This window comes from Hippopotamus amphibius, chromosome 7, assembly GCF_030028045.1.
Source record: "Hippopotamus amphibius kiboko isolate mHipAmp2 chromosome 7, mHipAmp2.hap2, whole genome shotgun sequence".
Classification (NCBI taxonomy): domain Eukaryota; kingdom Metazoa; phylum Chordata; class Mammalia; order Artiodactyla; family Hippopotamidae; genus Hippopotamus; species Hippopotamus amphibius.
Window position 1 is genome coordinate 102,830,901 of NC_080192.1, and position 15,087 is coordinate 102,845,987.

The 15,087-nt window shown below is 34.8% G+C and overlaps 1 protein-coding gene and 1 pseudogene across 6 annotated transcripts in view; one reads left to right on the forward strand and one right to left on the reverse strand.

Moving 5' to 3' along the window:
- CCDC88A (coiled-coil domain containing 88A) overlaps positions 1-15,087 on the forward strand; it is a 113,070-nt gene that overhangs the window by 39,420 nt on the left and 58,563 nt on the right. For all 6 annotated transcript variants that reach the window (XM_057740968.1, XM_057740969.1, XM_057740967.1 and 3 more), the window contains exons 7-8: positions 865-1,005; positions 7,751-7,923. In XM_057740968.1, coding sequence (XP_057596951.1) covers positions 865-1,005; positions 7,751-7,923 — 314 coding nt within the window. The remainder of the gene's footprint in view (positions 1-864; positions 1,006-7,750; positions 7,924-15,087) is intronic.
- Positions 3,005-3,942, reverse strand: LOC130856762 (sushi repeat-containing protein SRPX-like; annotated as a pseudogene).

Genomic DNA, 15,087 nt, shown 5'->3' on the forward strand with positions numbered 1-15,087 from the left:
GCTTTGTGATTTGTATTTTATTTTAAATAAATGCTGAATACCACAAGTTACTAAAATTTGCCACCATTCTTGAAAGTGTTGTTTTTGCTGTTTATTGTGAAAGTCAAAGCAAAACATCAGAATCACAGTGAGAAATGGAAAGCCAGAAATAAGTATTTCACTTATATAACTTTTCATTCTTTTAAAAATCTTTGTATTGGGAGTCCTTTTCTCCTAAGGTTCTATGACAGTGTCCTCTTCAGAATCTATAAAGACTTAGTTTTTCAAGTATAAAAGTGCAATAACATATATCCTACAGGATTAAAAACCTTTTGCTTTTGAATTCAAATACAATAAATTTAGTCTTATCTAAGGAAAAGATTAATTGATTTTGTTAAAGCAGTTGTCAGGCCTTGAATTAAATATCTTATTTAATTGGGTCTTCCTTGTGGGGGGAAGGAATGCCTTAGGAATGCCTTGAATTAAATGTCTTATTTAATTGGGTCTTCCCTGTGGTGGTCCAGTGGTTAAGACTGCGCGCTTCCAATGCAGAGGGTGTGGGTTCCACCCCTTAGTTGAAGAACTAAGATCCCACATGCCTCACAGTGTGGCCAAAATAAAAAAAAAGAAAGAAATTAAATATCTTATTTTTCAGTTGACTGGAAAATAAACAAATACATTTAAAGATTATATTTAGTAAAAATAATTTTTAATAGAAGCCTTTTCATCATTCATTAATGGCGAATGTTCTTTAGGCATCATACTTGCTTTTCATATTTTTATTATATGGAGTATATAATATTTAAGCTAATATTATGCTAAAATTAAATTTATTTTTAAGTATTAGGAACTTAAAAAATTGTTTACTTTGGTTGCTTTCTAAAGGTAACCCATAATCAGGAAAATGTGTTTGATCTACAATGGATGGAAGTGACTGATATGTCTCAGGAGGAAATAGAACCACTCTTGAAAAACATGGTATTGCATCTGAAAAGACTTATAGATGAGAGAGATGAACATTCAGAGGTTTGTAAATTTCTTTCAGTATATTATGAAAGTATGCTTTCCAAATAACTTCAGAGATTTTTCAGAATTGATACTCTGTTTCTAGGGACAGATAATAAGGTACTATATGTCTTTTGTGCAGCACAGGAAGTAGAAAGGATGCCTAAGAGCCCCAAATTGCTGGTAAACATATTGCAATTAGGTTTTCTTTTCTCCTTCCTTTTAAATTACTCTGATTTTGTTCTTCTGTGTTATTTAACTCATCCCCATGATTCTGGCAACAGTACAAAAGTATGAAACTAAAAATATCATTGATGTAAGTGGAAAAATCGTTGCCTTTTCAAGGTATAAGGATTTGCTTAAGGTTAATTTTGTAGTTTTATTGCCACATTTTGAGACTGGAAAAATAAGTGTTAATAAAAGGAGAATAACAGGTGTTCTGAATAAAGTGTCCCAACAGAGGTCTCAAATTTTTGTAGTTGGTATAATGAGGTGTGATTTTAAAAAAGAGAATTATGTTAAGCTCCTTTAAGAGAGTGCTTTGCTTTTTAAGAAGAGTAAAATTGCACCAGATTTTTTTGCCTGCACTTTCTGAAAGCAGCTTATAATTTTTAGAGGAGTCTAGACGTTAGTGCATGTGGTGGTGAGTAATATTTTCTTAATAGCAGACCAAAGTACTCTGTCATTCTGGAGAGTGTAAAACTTTGATCAGTTGCTCCATTTATATGAGAGAGACAGATTTGAGCTTATTTATAGAGAATTTGATTACTCTTGGGACTAATGAAAGACTACATGGGGGAAATTTCTAAAGATATTTTTGGAACAAAAAGCTTTCACATCACTATAAAATATATTCATTTCAGATAGGAATTTTCAGCTTTTCTTAAGGCATTAAAAGAGAAGAAAATATAGGAAATAAATGTTTTAGAACAATAACTAAATTTTTAAAAAATCTAAGACAGTAAGACCAAAGGAAGAAAAGAGTGAGTTGCAAAACATCCCTAGTGTATATCAAACTTACCCTGAGATACTTAGATCAGTTTATTTTCAATCTGTTTTGAACCATATGCTGTTTCTTCTTTTTTTTATGTTAATGTCTTTTTACTGTTTCATCCATTTTCTACAACATTTCTCTATTTGTGTTTCAAGATATTAAAAGTACTTTGATAAGGTGTCATCCAGCTTCTGAGGAATTACTTCTAAAAATTTGTACTATGGTTTCATGTGACTGCTGGATATGTATAAATTTATTTGATCTTATTTACTGAAGTAATATGGTGTGAAGGAGGATGTTATTTTGGAGAAATATGAACAAAATACTTGTCATTACATGATTTGTGTCAAAACTAAAAGGAATGTGAAACACTGTATAGAGTGATTATTTGAAAAAAACCTTTTAAAAATCCATTATCCTGCCTGATTAAGCATTTTAGTTGAATTTGTTTTTCTAATAAGGAATAAATGTTTTCCAGGTAACTGAGACAGGAGGGTGGTTCGCATTCTCCTGTCTCAGGTATTGGGAAAAGAGTTTCTAGCTGGTATAAGCTCAGTTCTCTGGGGGAAAAATTTCAGTTTGGATCAACAGTGGACTAGTTAGAAAAGATAATTAAAAATAATTGTGAAAAATATTAGACACGTAAATACAGTATGTAAATATAGTAATTCTGAATCATTCAATTGGATTGAAACAAGTTCTTAAGATTTTTACTTTTACTTTTTTCTGCTTTTTTCTTCCAAAATACTTTACTAATTAAAAATTTTATGTAAAAAACAAAATAGGAGAAAGTTATATATCATACTGAATAGCATATTGAAAGCAGTGTTTATGGTTGTGGTTTCTAATTTCCTTACAAAATTAACTAGCTATGATGGAGTAAAGAGAGAGAGTAAATAACTTAACATTCATATTTTTTGAAACTCTTCAAAGTACAAATAGCTTCGTGCTAATTTTTAAGTGCAGAGAAAGCTTATAATAAAATAGACTTTAAAAATAACAAAAATCTGTACATTAAAGATATTTTTAAGGCCTTTCTGTGTACATAGCACTATGTAGAAAGAAAATTGTGGCGAGAGGAGCCATCCCATCAGATGTTACAGGTCTGGCCATTTCAGCTTGTAGGACCATTTCCTCTTTTCCCAAGGGGAGAGTGTCAGTCAGGCTAAAAAGGGCCACAGGCGTCACCAGGGAGACACAGTGCTCCTTGTCCATGCTGTGCTTATCCACTAGCACCATACTGAAGGAAGAGAATGAAGATCCAGGCCACACTGCTTGCTGTAGCATTTCTAGCTGCATCCAGCAGAGGAGATTGTGGGCTATGGGTGTGGACACAATGAGAAGTCTCCTTTTCTGATAAAACTGATCCAGAAGTCATATGAGTGCTGTTCTGATGCCCACATTAACATTCATGGTTGCACAGGTGGGCTCCATGCCAGACCAAGCCACAATGAATTGACAAACTCAGGAAGGGCTACCCTGTGGTTTGTGGCCACCAGTGCAGGACAGCTTGCATGTGGCTCTGTAACTGTTGCTGCTGGACATTTCGTGTAACTCTTCCCTGCAGTGCTGAATTTTGTTGCAGCATCTGACTGTAACTCGAAATTTGCAGATCCCCTTGTTCTCAGCTCTGTCAGAGACTGTGTGCTGTATCTTGTGATCTGCTTCAGGAAAATTTGAGTCTGGGAGAGGCATTTTAGAATAACATCAGTAAAATGTTTGCTCTGTCTGTTCCCTTGGGTATCTCCCAGGACACTGAGAACTGTCAGCTTACAAGGTTCAGAAATGTGTTCTTTCATACTTAGGCACTTGATTCTAGGAGGTTCCATATCATCACAGGCTGGTCGGCCACTTCATGCTTTGTGGTCCACTCCCATTTCAGTGTGTATTCTGGCCAGCAGTAGTACTCACACTGGGAGTTAAAGTGGGCATTTAAAGCACTTAAATCCTCCATTTGCTGGCATGGCAGGAATTGGGCAGCCACAGGCTATCCGGAGGGGATGCTCCCCATTGTCAGAACAGAGAGCCCTTTTTTCTGTTTTTATTGATTTTTTGTCAGAATTGTTTCACTTCAGTCTAGAAAGTATAATTTGGTCACCCTGTTTTTACTCTTCATTATTTTGTTCTTAATGCTATGAAACGAGAATCTCTTCAGTCCTCTCCTTTTACTAAAAACCAAATATTTATTGTCACTGTGTATGCCAAGCTTTGTGTTGTAAGTTTATTGTATACTATCTTAGTAAGTCTGCACAATAACCCCATTTAATAGATGAAGATTCTCAAATTCAGAGAAGTTAGGTAATTTGCCCAGTCTTACTCCAATGCTTGTGTTCTAATGTTGATAATACCTTTGCCTAAACCTATGGTTGTGCTGAGAATATCTCTGATTTTTTACCTTAATGAGGAGTTCTGTAAGTAGAATTATTGTCACCAGAATTTTTTTTAGCATTGTTGTGTCTTTTTATGTTCATTCTTCAACATATGTTAATAAATAGCTGCTTTTTGCAAGATCTTATGCTAGAGTACGTGGGAGCAACAAAATGACAAACTTTCAGAAAAGAACCAAAGATTGTTACAATCTAATAGAGAAATTATTTTAATAAATGAATTAACTGTAATAAAAAATTGAAAGTGGCAGGTACCAAAAAAGAGACATGCTATAGGAATTTAAGGAAGGAAGATATTACTTGCAACCATTAGTGGAATGCCTGGGATCGGAAGGATCAGAGAAGGCTTTAGAAATTAAAGGTATGCCTTTACAACATTTTCTGTCAGAGTTTTTGAAAATGTTTGAAGTTCTTGAGCTCAAGAAACTACCACTATTAGAGAAAAGTCAAAATGTCCTCCACATAATCTTTAATGGAAAATACCTCTGGATACTCTTAATTCTCAATACCAGGTTTCTTTCTTTCCTTCTTTCTTTTTAAAAAATATTTTGCAGCCCGTTGATCTTTTGAGCTCTCTTTGTTGGCATCTGGGGGCTCTTGATACTTTGATTTCACTGTCTGCTAATTTCAAATGTAATATGTGTCTTCAGTACTTTTCTTGAGTTTTCCATTTTGTGAATCATTCAGTTAAATATTTTTGAGCAGCTCTTTTTGTGCTCACTACTATGGTGGATAACATCAAAGATACAAAGGAAACCTAAGAAGGATTGTATCTGGTTTATTAAAAAAAATACATTATAGATGAAAAATGTAAGGTAGCATATAATTAAGTTCTAGTTTGTGCATGAAACATATTTAGTGAATACTATGTGCAGGTACTGTTGTTAAAGACAGGAGATGTTGGCAAGATTAAAGATAACTGAGAGTAAGAAAATACACAAATAACAGTTGACTCCATGAAGTCTGAGCTTGGGCTACTATGGAAATTAGTAACACTATTCACAGAGATAGGGAAGTTGGGCTGGACATACTGGGTAGACAGACAAGATGAAGCAGTGTCAAGTGAACAAACCACCCTTCAAAAAGTAGCACTGAAAGAGAAATAAAAGTATAGTTAAGGGAAAATGTTATTTTTTTCCCCTAGATAGTAGAAACTTGTATGTCTTTGAAGAACAAGGAGAAAAAACCAATATGAAGAGAAAAATTGAAAATGTTAAGTAAGGAATATGTGTTGGGAACAAGAGATGCATAAAAATAGAGGAGTTTATCGCGGGTGGTTTTGTTTCTTTGATAGGTTGGAGGAGAGGTCATTTGTTGGAAGTGATGATAGCAGTTTGTAGTTGGGGGCTTATATAGAGAAAAGGGAATATATTTACAACAGCTGTTGTGGAAAAATTTTGCCAGGAAATCATATAGGTTTTCAATAAAAGAATTGATGGGCATTGGAAAGAGCTTAATTGAAAAGTGGATGGCAGTTTTTGTAGTAGGGCTGTATTTTTTTTTTTTTTTTTTGGTTTGTTTTGTTTTTTAGAGTTCTTTATCACCTTGGAGCAAGAATAGGAAAACTGATGGTAGGTAAGGAAAATGACATAGTGTTTGAATCAGACTTGAATTTGAATTCCTGTTATATCTACCCTTAGATGTGTGACTTTGGTTAAGGTATTTAATCTATATGTGCCTCTGTTTCCTTATGTCTAAAATAGATGTAAAGCTTCTATTGCCAATTATAGTACTGGATGAGATCTTGTTGGAAAATCCCCTAGCTAGGAGTTCTATAAATATTAGTACCCTTTTGTTTTTTCCCTAAAGAGTGAGCCATAGTCAAAAAATGGCATGGTGGTGTTAAATTAGAAAGTAAGGGTGGCATTTGACAGCCTAATTGTAGTTCTAGGCCGAGTCGGAACTCTAGAGTAGCCAAGAATAATCTATTTAACTGGGCAAAAGGGGAAATTGAGTGATTAGAGCTTCAGGCATAGGAATGGTGACATGGGAGTGATGCTATAGTAAAGGAGGTAGAGCTTCAGGCATAGGAATGGTGACATGGGAGTGATGCTATAGTAAAGGAGGCATGGCACAAGAGAGGAATGGTTCCTTCACTGGAGAAGCCTATATGTATTCAGTCGGAAGTAAATGTAGAGTTGTAGAGAGAAAAGGAACTGGGAGGTCATATTCTGAGGTTTATCAATAAGCATACTAGAATCTGTGAAAGCAGTAGTTGGACAGACCTTGATTTGGGTGCTCAAATGTATCCCAAGGATAAATTAATTCTGATGGGTGGTTTAAAAAAAAAAAGAAAAGTAATGATTCAGTGAGGGCATTATAAGACTTGATGATGTGAAAGTGAGGATGGTGATTTCATGGTCCTTAGGTGGTAACTCCACCCGTTCTGTCTGGAATAGAAGGACTGATGAAATTGCTACCAGCGACAATTTCTGTTTGCCTGGGAAGTTTGAAAGAAAAGCTGAGAAGTTGGTTTAGAATAAGAATTTTCCAAAAAGAGGGAAATTAGGGGAATGGAGGAATATGATTGAGTGAGATACATGTAGGTTAAATAGCCCTTAAAGTTCAGATTTAGGATAAATAGAAGATTTGTGTCCCATGGTAGGTCTCTAGAGAAAGAAATAAAGATAAGTGTTGAGATGGGAAGCAGATTAGAACTAGTATTGTAAGAGAAAGCATAGGCTATGGAGTGAAGAGACTGGTTTGGAGTCTTGACATTGCTGTGAGACAGTTGTGAGATCATGAGCAAATCATTCTCTGTGTCTCAGTTACCTTAGCTGCAGAATTAAGAGATTGAATTAAACTTCTGAGGATTTTTTAGGTCCCTTTGAGGTTTCTGTTTACAATTCTAGAGCAGTGTTGTCCAATTCTGCAAGAATGGCAAGATTGTAATTCTGCACTGTCCAGTGCAGCAACCACTAGCTACTTGTGGCTGTTGTGCTCTTGAAACGAACTGTATTTTTAACTTTTTAAGTTTGAAATTAGCCACTTGTGCTACTGGTTACCGTGTTGGACAGCACAGAAATAAACACATCACTCGAGTTAATTTCTTTACTATGTCAGCAAGTCTTTTATGTCTTTCCAACAGTTGCTATCTGTTCTTATTTTACCACAGTTTACTTTTTCTTATTAAAACACTGGGAAGGGAAAGAAGTATTAAGTCTTGTTCTTGTGTTACCTTCTAAATAGCTTATCCATGAACTATTGAATGAAACTTTAAAAAAATGACAGCTAAGTGTGACAAAGTTAAGATATTTTTGACCAATGAATTCTTTTTGATGTTGTAGTATAATACTTAGACTTAGTGACTAGTGTTGATGTGTTTGGTTCTCTGATGTGTAAAATACTAAAAGTAATTCTGTGATTTATTACTCTATTTTCTTAGACTATTGTCGAACTCTCTGAAGAGCGGGATGGTCTTCACTTTCTACCCCATGCCTCTTCATCTGCACAGTCACCTTGTGGTTCTCCAGGCATGAAGCGAACAGAAAGTCGACAACATCTGTCAGTGGAACTGGCAGATGCCAAGGCCAAGATAAGAAGGCTTAGGCAAGAATTGTAAGTTGCTGCTTTTCAAGGCTCACTGAAAATATATGGTTGCAAAGGTGACCTAAGCAATATTTTAGGCTTATGGAATATTGCTGCGTGGTTCCCAGTTGCTAGGCTGTGTCAAAGTTTTCAGTAGTATTTGTCAAAATGAGAAAAATGAGACTAACGTAAGGTTTTCTTAATGTTACATCTTATCAATTTAAAGGATGCCCATTATTCTGTATCAATTTAAAGGATGCCCTATTTTTCTAGTGTTAGGATGTCCATACTTTTATAAAATAATGTTTTTCCTTGGCATATTGAGGTCTGCTTAATTTTTTTATTTTTGCATTTCTTGAAATCCAAAATACTGGCAACCACTAATACAGATCAATAAGTTTAGCTTTTTTAAAATTAATACAGTAAGAAACTGAATTTTGGGCATACAGTGTTACAAAAAACATAATGTTGTGTATCTTTTGCATTGAGTAATTGAAACGCCTGAGTCATGTATCAATACTTAGAAATGGTAACTGTTCAGATTGGTTAGTGCTGATAAAAAATTAATGTTTATTTAACTTTCAAAGGTCATTGTAGGAAAGTCAGCATAAATGTCACATAGGCATTCCTTGGTAAATCACATGGAAAGAAATAACCAGTCTCTGCTGGAGATTTTTCATATTGCAGTTTAAAAAAGAACAAAGGAGTTTTGTGTTTTAGGCTTTTTTCTTTCTTTCCTTCTTTTTTTTTTTTGGTTTGTTTTCCTGGAATTTGGGCTTCAGAGTATAGATTTTAAATGTAAAACCACAATATAGCAATTAAGTTTATTTACTGATTGTTTAAAGCTGTTAGTTTAAGCAAGTGGTTGAATGTGCAAGGTAGAAAAAATACACAGTCCCTAGGAAAATTTGAAAACAAAAAAACACAGCTTTCATTGTGAATGTCTGCATTATTATGTATCTATTGAAGTGAACACGCCCAGGATATTCTATAAACAGCTGCACCATGAAAATTAGGGAAGAGAGATTGCTGTTATTAGTTTGACTGGCAGTTAATGGATAGCCTAAACAGTGAAGACTAGTTCATTCCATATAATTTAGCACAATCTTCTCCAGTCTTTAGATAAAGCATGCAATTAGAACTGCAGTGATGGCTGTGAATTCATTTAACATTTTGTACTATATTAGAATTTGATTTTAAAATAAAATTTACTTGGGCATAGTGTTATTAAAATTCCAAACAACTTAGATTAGTAAAATTTGGTCTCATGTGCTGATTAGAAAATGTAAATGATTAGCTTTAATGAGTAAATAAATATGCCAGATACAGCAAGTATTCCCAGCAACTAGCATTACATCAAATGCCATCTAATATCTTTGTTGTCCTTTGAAAATGTGTTCCTTCATAGATTTCTTCTATTAACATTTGTTTTAAGTGTTTTTGTTGGGATATATCTTTACTAAAGTGAGGAAGTATGGAATCATGGCAGATAAATTTAGTTCAGGTTGCCTTATACTTAATAAAAATAAATAATTGTAATGAGAACATTCAAATTAAATAATAGCGTACTTGTGGGTGGTACATCGTAATATAATTGCTTTGGATTTATTAACATACAGAGTAAAAGTATAATTTGCAATTTGGATGGAACAAGAATTAATTCCTTATAAATTTCATTTTTATACAGTAGTTAACACTATCAAAGGCTGCCTTTATAATTCTGTCTCCGTGGATCCCATGTTTCCAAAGAGTTTTTCCCTCACACAAATTATTTTTAAAAAAAGCTTTATTGAGATATAATTCATGTATCAGAAAAGTTATCCTTTTAAAGTGTACAACTGAGTGATTTTTAGTTTATTTAGAGTTCTGCAACCATCACATGCTGTCTAATTTCAAGACATTTTCATCACCGTAAAAGGAAACTCCATAACCGTCAGCAGTCACTCTCCATCCCCCTCTGCCCTTGGCTCCTCAAAACCACTAATACACTTTCTGTTTCTATAGATTTGCCTATTCTGGACATTTCATATAAATAGAATCATGCATTATATGGCCTTTTGTGACTAGCTTCTTTCACTTAGCATAATGTTGTCAGGGTTCATCCATGTTGTACCATATAATCAGTACTTTATTACTTTTTATGGTTGAATAATATTCTCTTATATGAATGTACCACATTTTGGTTACTCATTTATGAGTTGATGGACATTTGGATTGTTTCTACTCTTTGGCTGTTTAAATAATGCTCCTATGAACATTCATGTGCACATTTTTGTGTAAACCTATATTTTCATTTCTCTTGGGTATTTACTGAGGAGTGGAAATGCTGGGTCACATAGTAGCTCTATGTTTAACCTTTAGAGGAACTGTCATACTATTTGGCTGTACCATTTTACATCCTCACCAGCAATGTAAGAGGGCTCCAGCATCTCTACATCATCACCAATACCTGTTATTATACACCTTTTTGATTATAGCCATCAAAAAGTGGCTAATGAGTGATACCTCATTGTGGTTTGACTTCCATTTCCCTGATGACTAATAATGTTGAGCTTCTTTTCATGCGCTTATTGCCATTTGTATGTCGTCTTTGGAGAAATGTTTATTCAGATCCTTTGTCCATTTTTAAATTGAGTTTCTATATACACTTTTTTATATAAATTTATTTAATTTTTTTTATTGGGAAAGCCTGTGCTGTGCATGGGCTTTCTCTGGTTGCAGCGAGTGGGGGCTACTCTTTGTTGCAGTGTGTGGGCTTCTCAGTCTGGTGGCTTCTCTTGTTGTGGAGCACAGGCTCTAGGCACACGGGCTTCAATAGTTGTGGCACTCAGGCTCATTATTTGTGGCTCGCGGGCTCTAGAGTGCAGGCTCAGTAGTTATGGTGCACGGGCTTAGTTGCTCCGCGGCATGTGGGATCTTCCTGGACCAGGGCTCGAACCCATGTCCCCTGCATTGGCAGGTGGATTCTTAACCACTGTGCCACCAGGGAAGTCCTAGATAAACTTTTTTTTTTTTTTTTCTTTTTTTTTTTTTCTTTTTTGGCACACGGGCTTAGTTGCTCCGCGGCATGTGGGATCTTCCTGGAGCTGGGATCGAACCCATGACCTCTGCATTGGCAGGCGGATTCTTAACCACTGCGCCACCTAGGAAGCCCCTAGATAAACTTTTAAATAGATAAGTGAAATAACATGGAAATTGGAGGTGTGTTAGAAGTCTATATAGCCCACAGTTGAAACTCAAGTGAATTTTGGTCATTTCTGACCTGTGAGAGAAAAGGGAATGGTGTCAGGAAGATTTTATAGAGATAGTAACAGTTCACCTGATGTTCAGCATTAACTAGGTTCAAAAGGCTCAGGTGGGTATTCTAAGCAGAAGAGAATGCAACAGTAGGATGGAAAGAGGGACATGGCAAGAAATGAAGTTGAAAATGATGGAGTGGATAAGTAGAATGTCATGTATGCAGTACTCAGAAGTTTGGACATTAAACAGTGGGGGAAATTTGGAGATGTTTTGCATAGGAGAGTAGTAAGATTAGATTTGTGTTTTAATAAAGAGATACTAGCCTAGTAGCGGACCTTCAGTGAGTATTCAAATTGGGAAAATAAATTCTGGTGGCAGTGTGAAGATAGATTGAAGGACAATTCAGGCAAGAAGTGGTGTGGGCCTGATCCAGGGTTTTAAGGATGAGGTTGGAGCAGCGTTAAGGAAGAAGGCAGAGTCTTCAATATAATTCCTAGTTTCCTATAAGCAGTGTCTGTTCAGATGTTGATGCCATTTATTCAGACAGGAAACTACTTAAGAGAGAAGAATAAGATTAAGGTAGAAGACAAGTTTAGTTTTGACATATTTAGTTTGAGGTGCCTTTGAAATATCTCTGTGGAGGTGATCAATTAGATAATTGACTGTCTGGTCCACGATGCAGAATGGAGATTTGGGATTATTAGCATATTCATTCAGAATAACATGTAGTATGTACATAGTAGTTGAAACCTTTGGAGTGGGATAAAACTGCTCAGGAAGAACATGAGGAATGAGAAGGATGTAATCTGAAGAACACAAACATTGAAAAGGTGTTTAAGTGGTTAAGGGTAAACTTCACTATTTATTACCCATGTTACTCAGTTTCTTCATTCACAAAATGAGAGTTGTAATAATATATACTCTGGAGAGATACAGCCAGTGATCAAGTGCATGAGCTTTAGAGGCATTCTGGCTGAGTGTGAATCTTGGCTCAGCACTTCCTAGCTGAGTGACTGTGGCCAGGTTACTGAAGCTCTCTAAGGCTGTTCAGTTTCCTAGCCTGTTAAACAAGAATAATATTAGTGCCCACTCTAGGGTTGTGTGAGGTAAATATGTAAGTAAACAGTGTGTAGTACATAAATACTCAGTAAGTGTAAGCTGCTGTCACTGGCTACTACTTCTTTAGAGAGCTCTTGTTAGAATTAAGTGCTTGGCAAAGTGTGAAGTGTTTAGCAAAAGTGCCTGGCACAGATAAAGAGAACTTGATGATTGTTAGCCAAAAGATAGGCACAAAACATGAAATCAGCAAAAGGGTCAGAGAATTAATATATAGAGAAGTAGAAAAACCTAAGAATGTAGAGTCATGGAAAACAAAGGAAAAAGTGTTAAGAAGAAGAATGGCATGAACCACATTAAATTCCTCAAAGATCTGAAAATAATCCATTAGATTCAGCAATAAGAAGGTAACTGACTGTGAAAAAGTTTCAGTGGGGAGGTGTGAAGGAAGCCTCATTGCTGTAGATAGAATGCTCAAATATGTGCAAAAAAGGGATTATTTTATTAGTAAGTCTGGAATTCTTGGATAACTCTTTTGGAAATTCCAGTATTTAAATTCATACTTCATATATTTCAAAGTGAATTTCAGATGGATTAAAGAACTAAATGTAAAAAACAAAATAATGATGAAATAACCAGAAGGAAATGTAGATGAGTATGTATTTATTTTCTAGGTGGGGAAGAACTTTGCACAAAAGTGGTTGCTCTATTTGTATTAAAAAATGTTAAATATGTAAACATCCAGAAAAAAAGTAAAATTAAAAGCATTGGAATATTCCTCAAAGAGTTAAATATAGAACTTTTATATGACCTAGCAATTCCACATCTAGGTATAGCCCAGTAAAATTGAATAGAGGGACTCAAACAGATACTGGTATGTCAGTGTTCATTACAGCATTACTCCCGGTAGCCAAAAGGTAGAAACAATCCCGGAGGCCAAGAACAGATGGATAAGCAAAATGTTCTGTAGGCATGCAATGGAATATGATTCAGCCACAAAAAAGATGAACCGTTGATACCTGCTACAACATGGATGAGCCATAGAAACAACTTGCTAAGTGAGATTAAGCCAGATACAAAGGACAAATAATTCCACTAAAATGAAATATCTTTAATAGGCACATTGAGAGAAACAGAAAGTTGATTGGATAGTTACTGCTTAATGAGTATAGAATTTCTGTTTGGGGTGATGAAAAGGTTTTGGGAATAGGTAGCAATGATAGTTTAACAACATTGTGAATGTAACTAATGCTACTGAACTGCTCTACACTTAAAATGGTTAAAATTGCAATTTTATGTTTTTATGTTACCACAATAAAAAATTTGTTTTTAATTTTTAAAGAGGCATTTAACAATCTGTAAAGAAATACTTGTAAGAAATATAAAGCACAAAATGTAATAGCTTTTCATCAGAAGAAATTTTATTGGTATAATCATAAGAAAATAAAATTAGGCTTTCCTCGTATTTAAATAAATTCAAATTAGAACAGTAACATGGCATTTTTCAGTTATTAAATTGTTTCAGATAGGCTCTTTTATCCTCTGCTGGTTGCATTATTAATTGGTAATGACCTTTCTGCAGGGCAATTTGACAGTATATATCAAGAACCTTTCAACATGTAATGTACTTTTAGAAATCTGTCTTAAAATATGCAGGGCTTTATGTATGATGGTTTTATTTGCCAAAACATTGTTCATTATAGTGAAAATTGGAGTCCACTTAAATTAGTAAATTATGATTCCTCTATCAATGGGACTATTTCTCCATTAAAAATTAGGATTTTTAAAAAATGTACACAGGTGCATGTATCTTTTCGAATTAGTGTGGTTTGTTTTTGTTTTTGTTTTTCAGATATATACCCAGGAGTAGAATTGCTGGGTCATATGGTAGTTCTGTTTTTAGTTTTTTGAGAAACCCCATACTGTTGTGCACAGCGGCTGCACCAATTTACATTCCCACCAACAGTGTGTGAGGGTTCCCTTTTCTTCCCATCCTCATCAGCATTTGTTATTTGTATTCTTTTTGATGATAGCTGCTCTGACAGCTGTAAGGTGGTATCTCATTGTGGTTTTGATTTGCATTTCCTTGATAATTAGTGATGTTGAGCATCCTTTATTGTGCCTGTTGGTCATCTGCATATCCTCTTTGGAAAAATGTCTATTCAGGTCTTCTGCCCATTTTTTAATTGGGTTGTTTGGTTTTTTGATGTTGAGTTGTATGAACTGTTTATATATTTTGGATATTAACATCTTATCAGTCATATCATTTGCGAAATTTTCTCCCATTCAGTAAGTTGTCTTTTCATTTTTGTTCTGCAAAAACTTTTAAGTTTAATTAAGTCCCATTTGTTTATTTCTGCTTTTATTTCTTTTGCTTTAGGAGAATGATCCAAAAAAATATTGCTGCGATTTATGTCAAAGAATGTTCTGCCTATGTTTTCTTCTAGGAGTTTTATAGTTTCTGGTCTTGCATTTAGGTCTTTAATCCATTTTGAGTTTATTTTTGTATATGGTCTTAGGGAATGTTGTAATTTCAGTCTTTTACATGTAGCTGTCCAGTTTTCCCAGCATCACTTATTAAAGAGACTGTCTTTCTCCATTGTATATTCTTGCCTCCTTTGTCATAGGTTAATTAACCATAAGCATGTGAGTTTATTTCTGGGCTTCCTATTCTATTGCATTGATCTGTGTGTCTGTTTTTGTGCCAGTATCATACTATTTTAATTACTGGAGCTTTGTAGTATAGCCTGAAGTGAGGGAGCATGATTCCTCCATCTCTGTTCTTTTGTCATGATTGTTTTGGCTGTTCGGGTTTACTGTGTTTCCATACAATTTTTAAGATTATTCGTTCTAGTTCTGTAAAAAATGCTATTGATATTTTGATAGGGTTTGCACTGA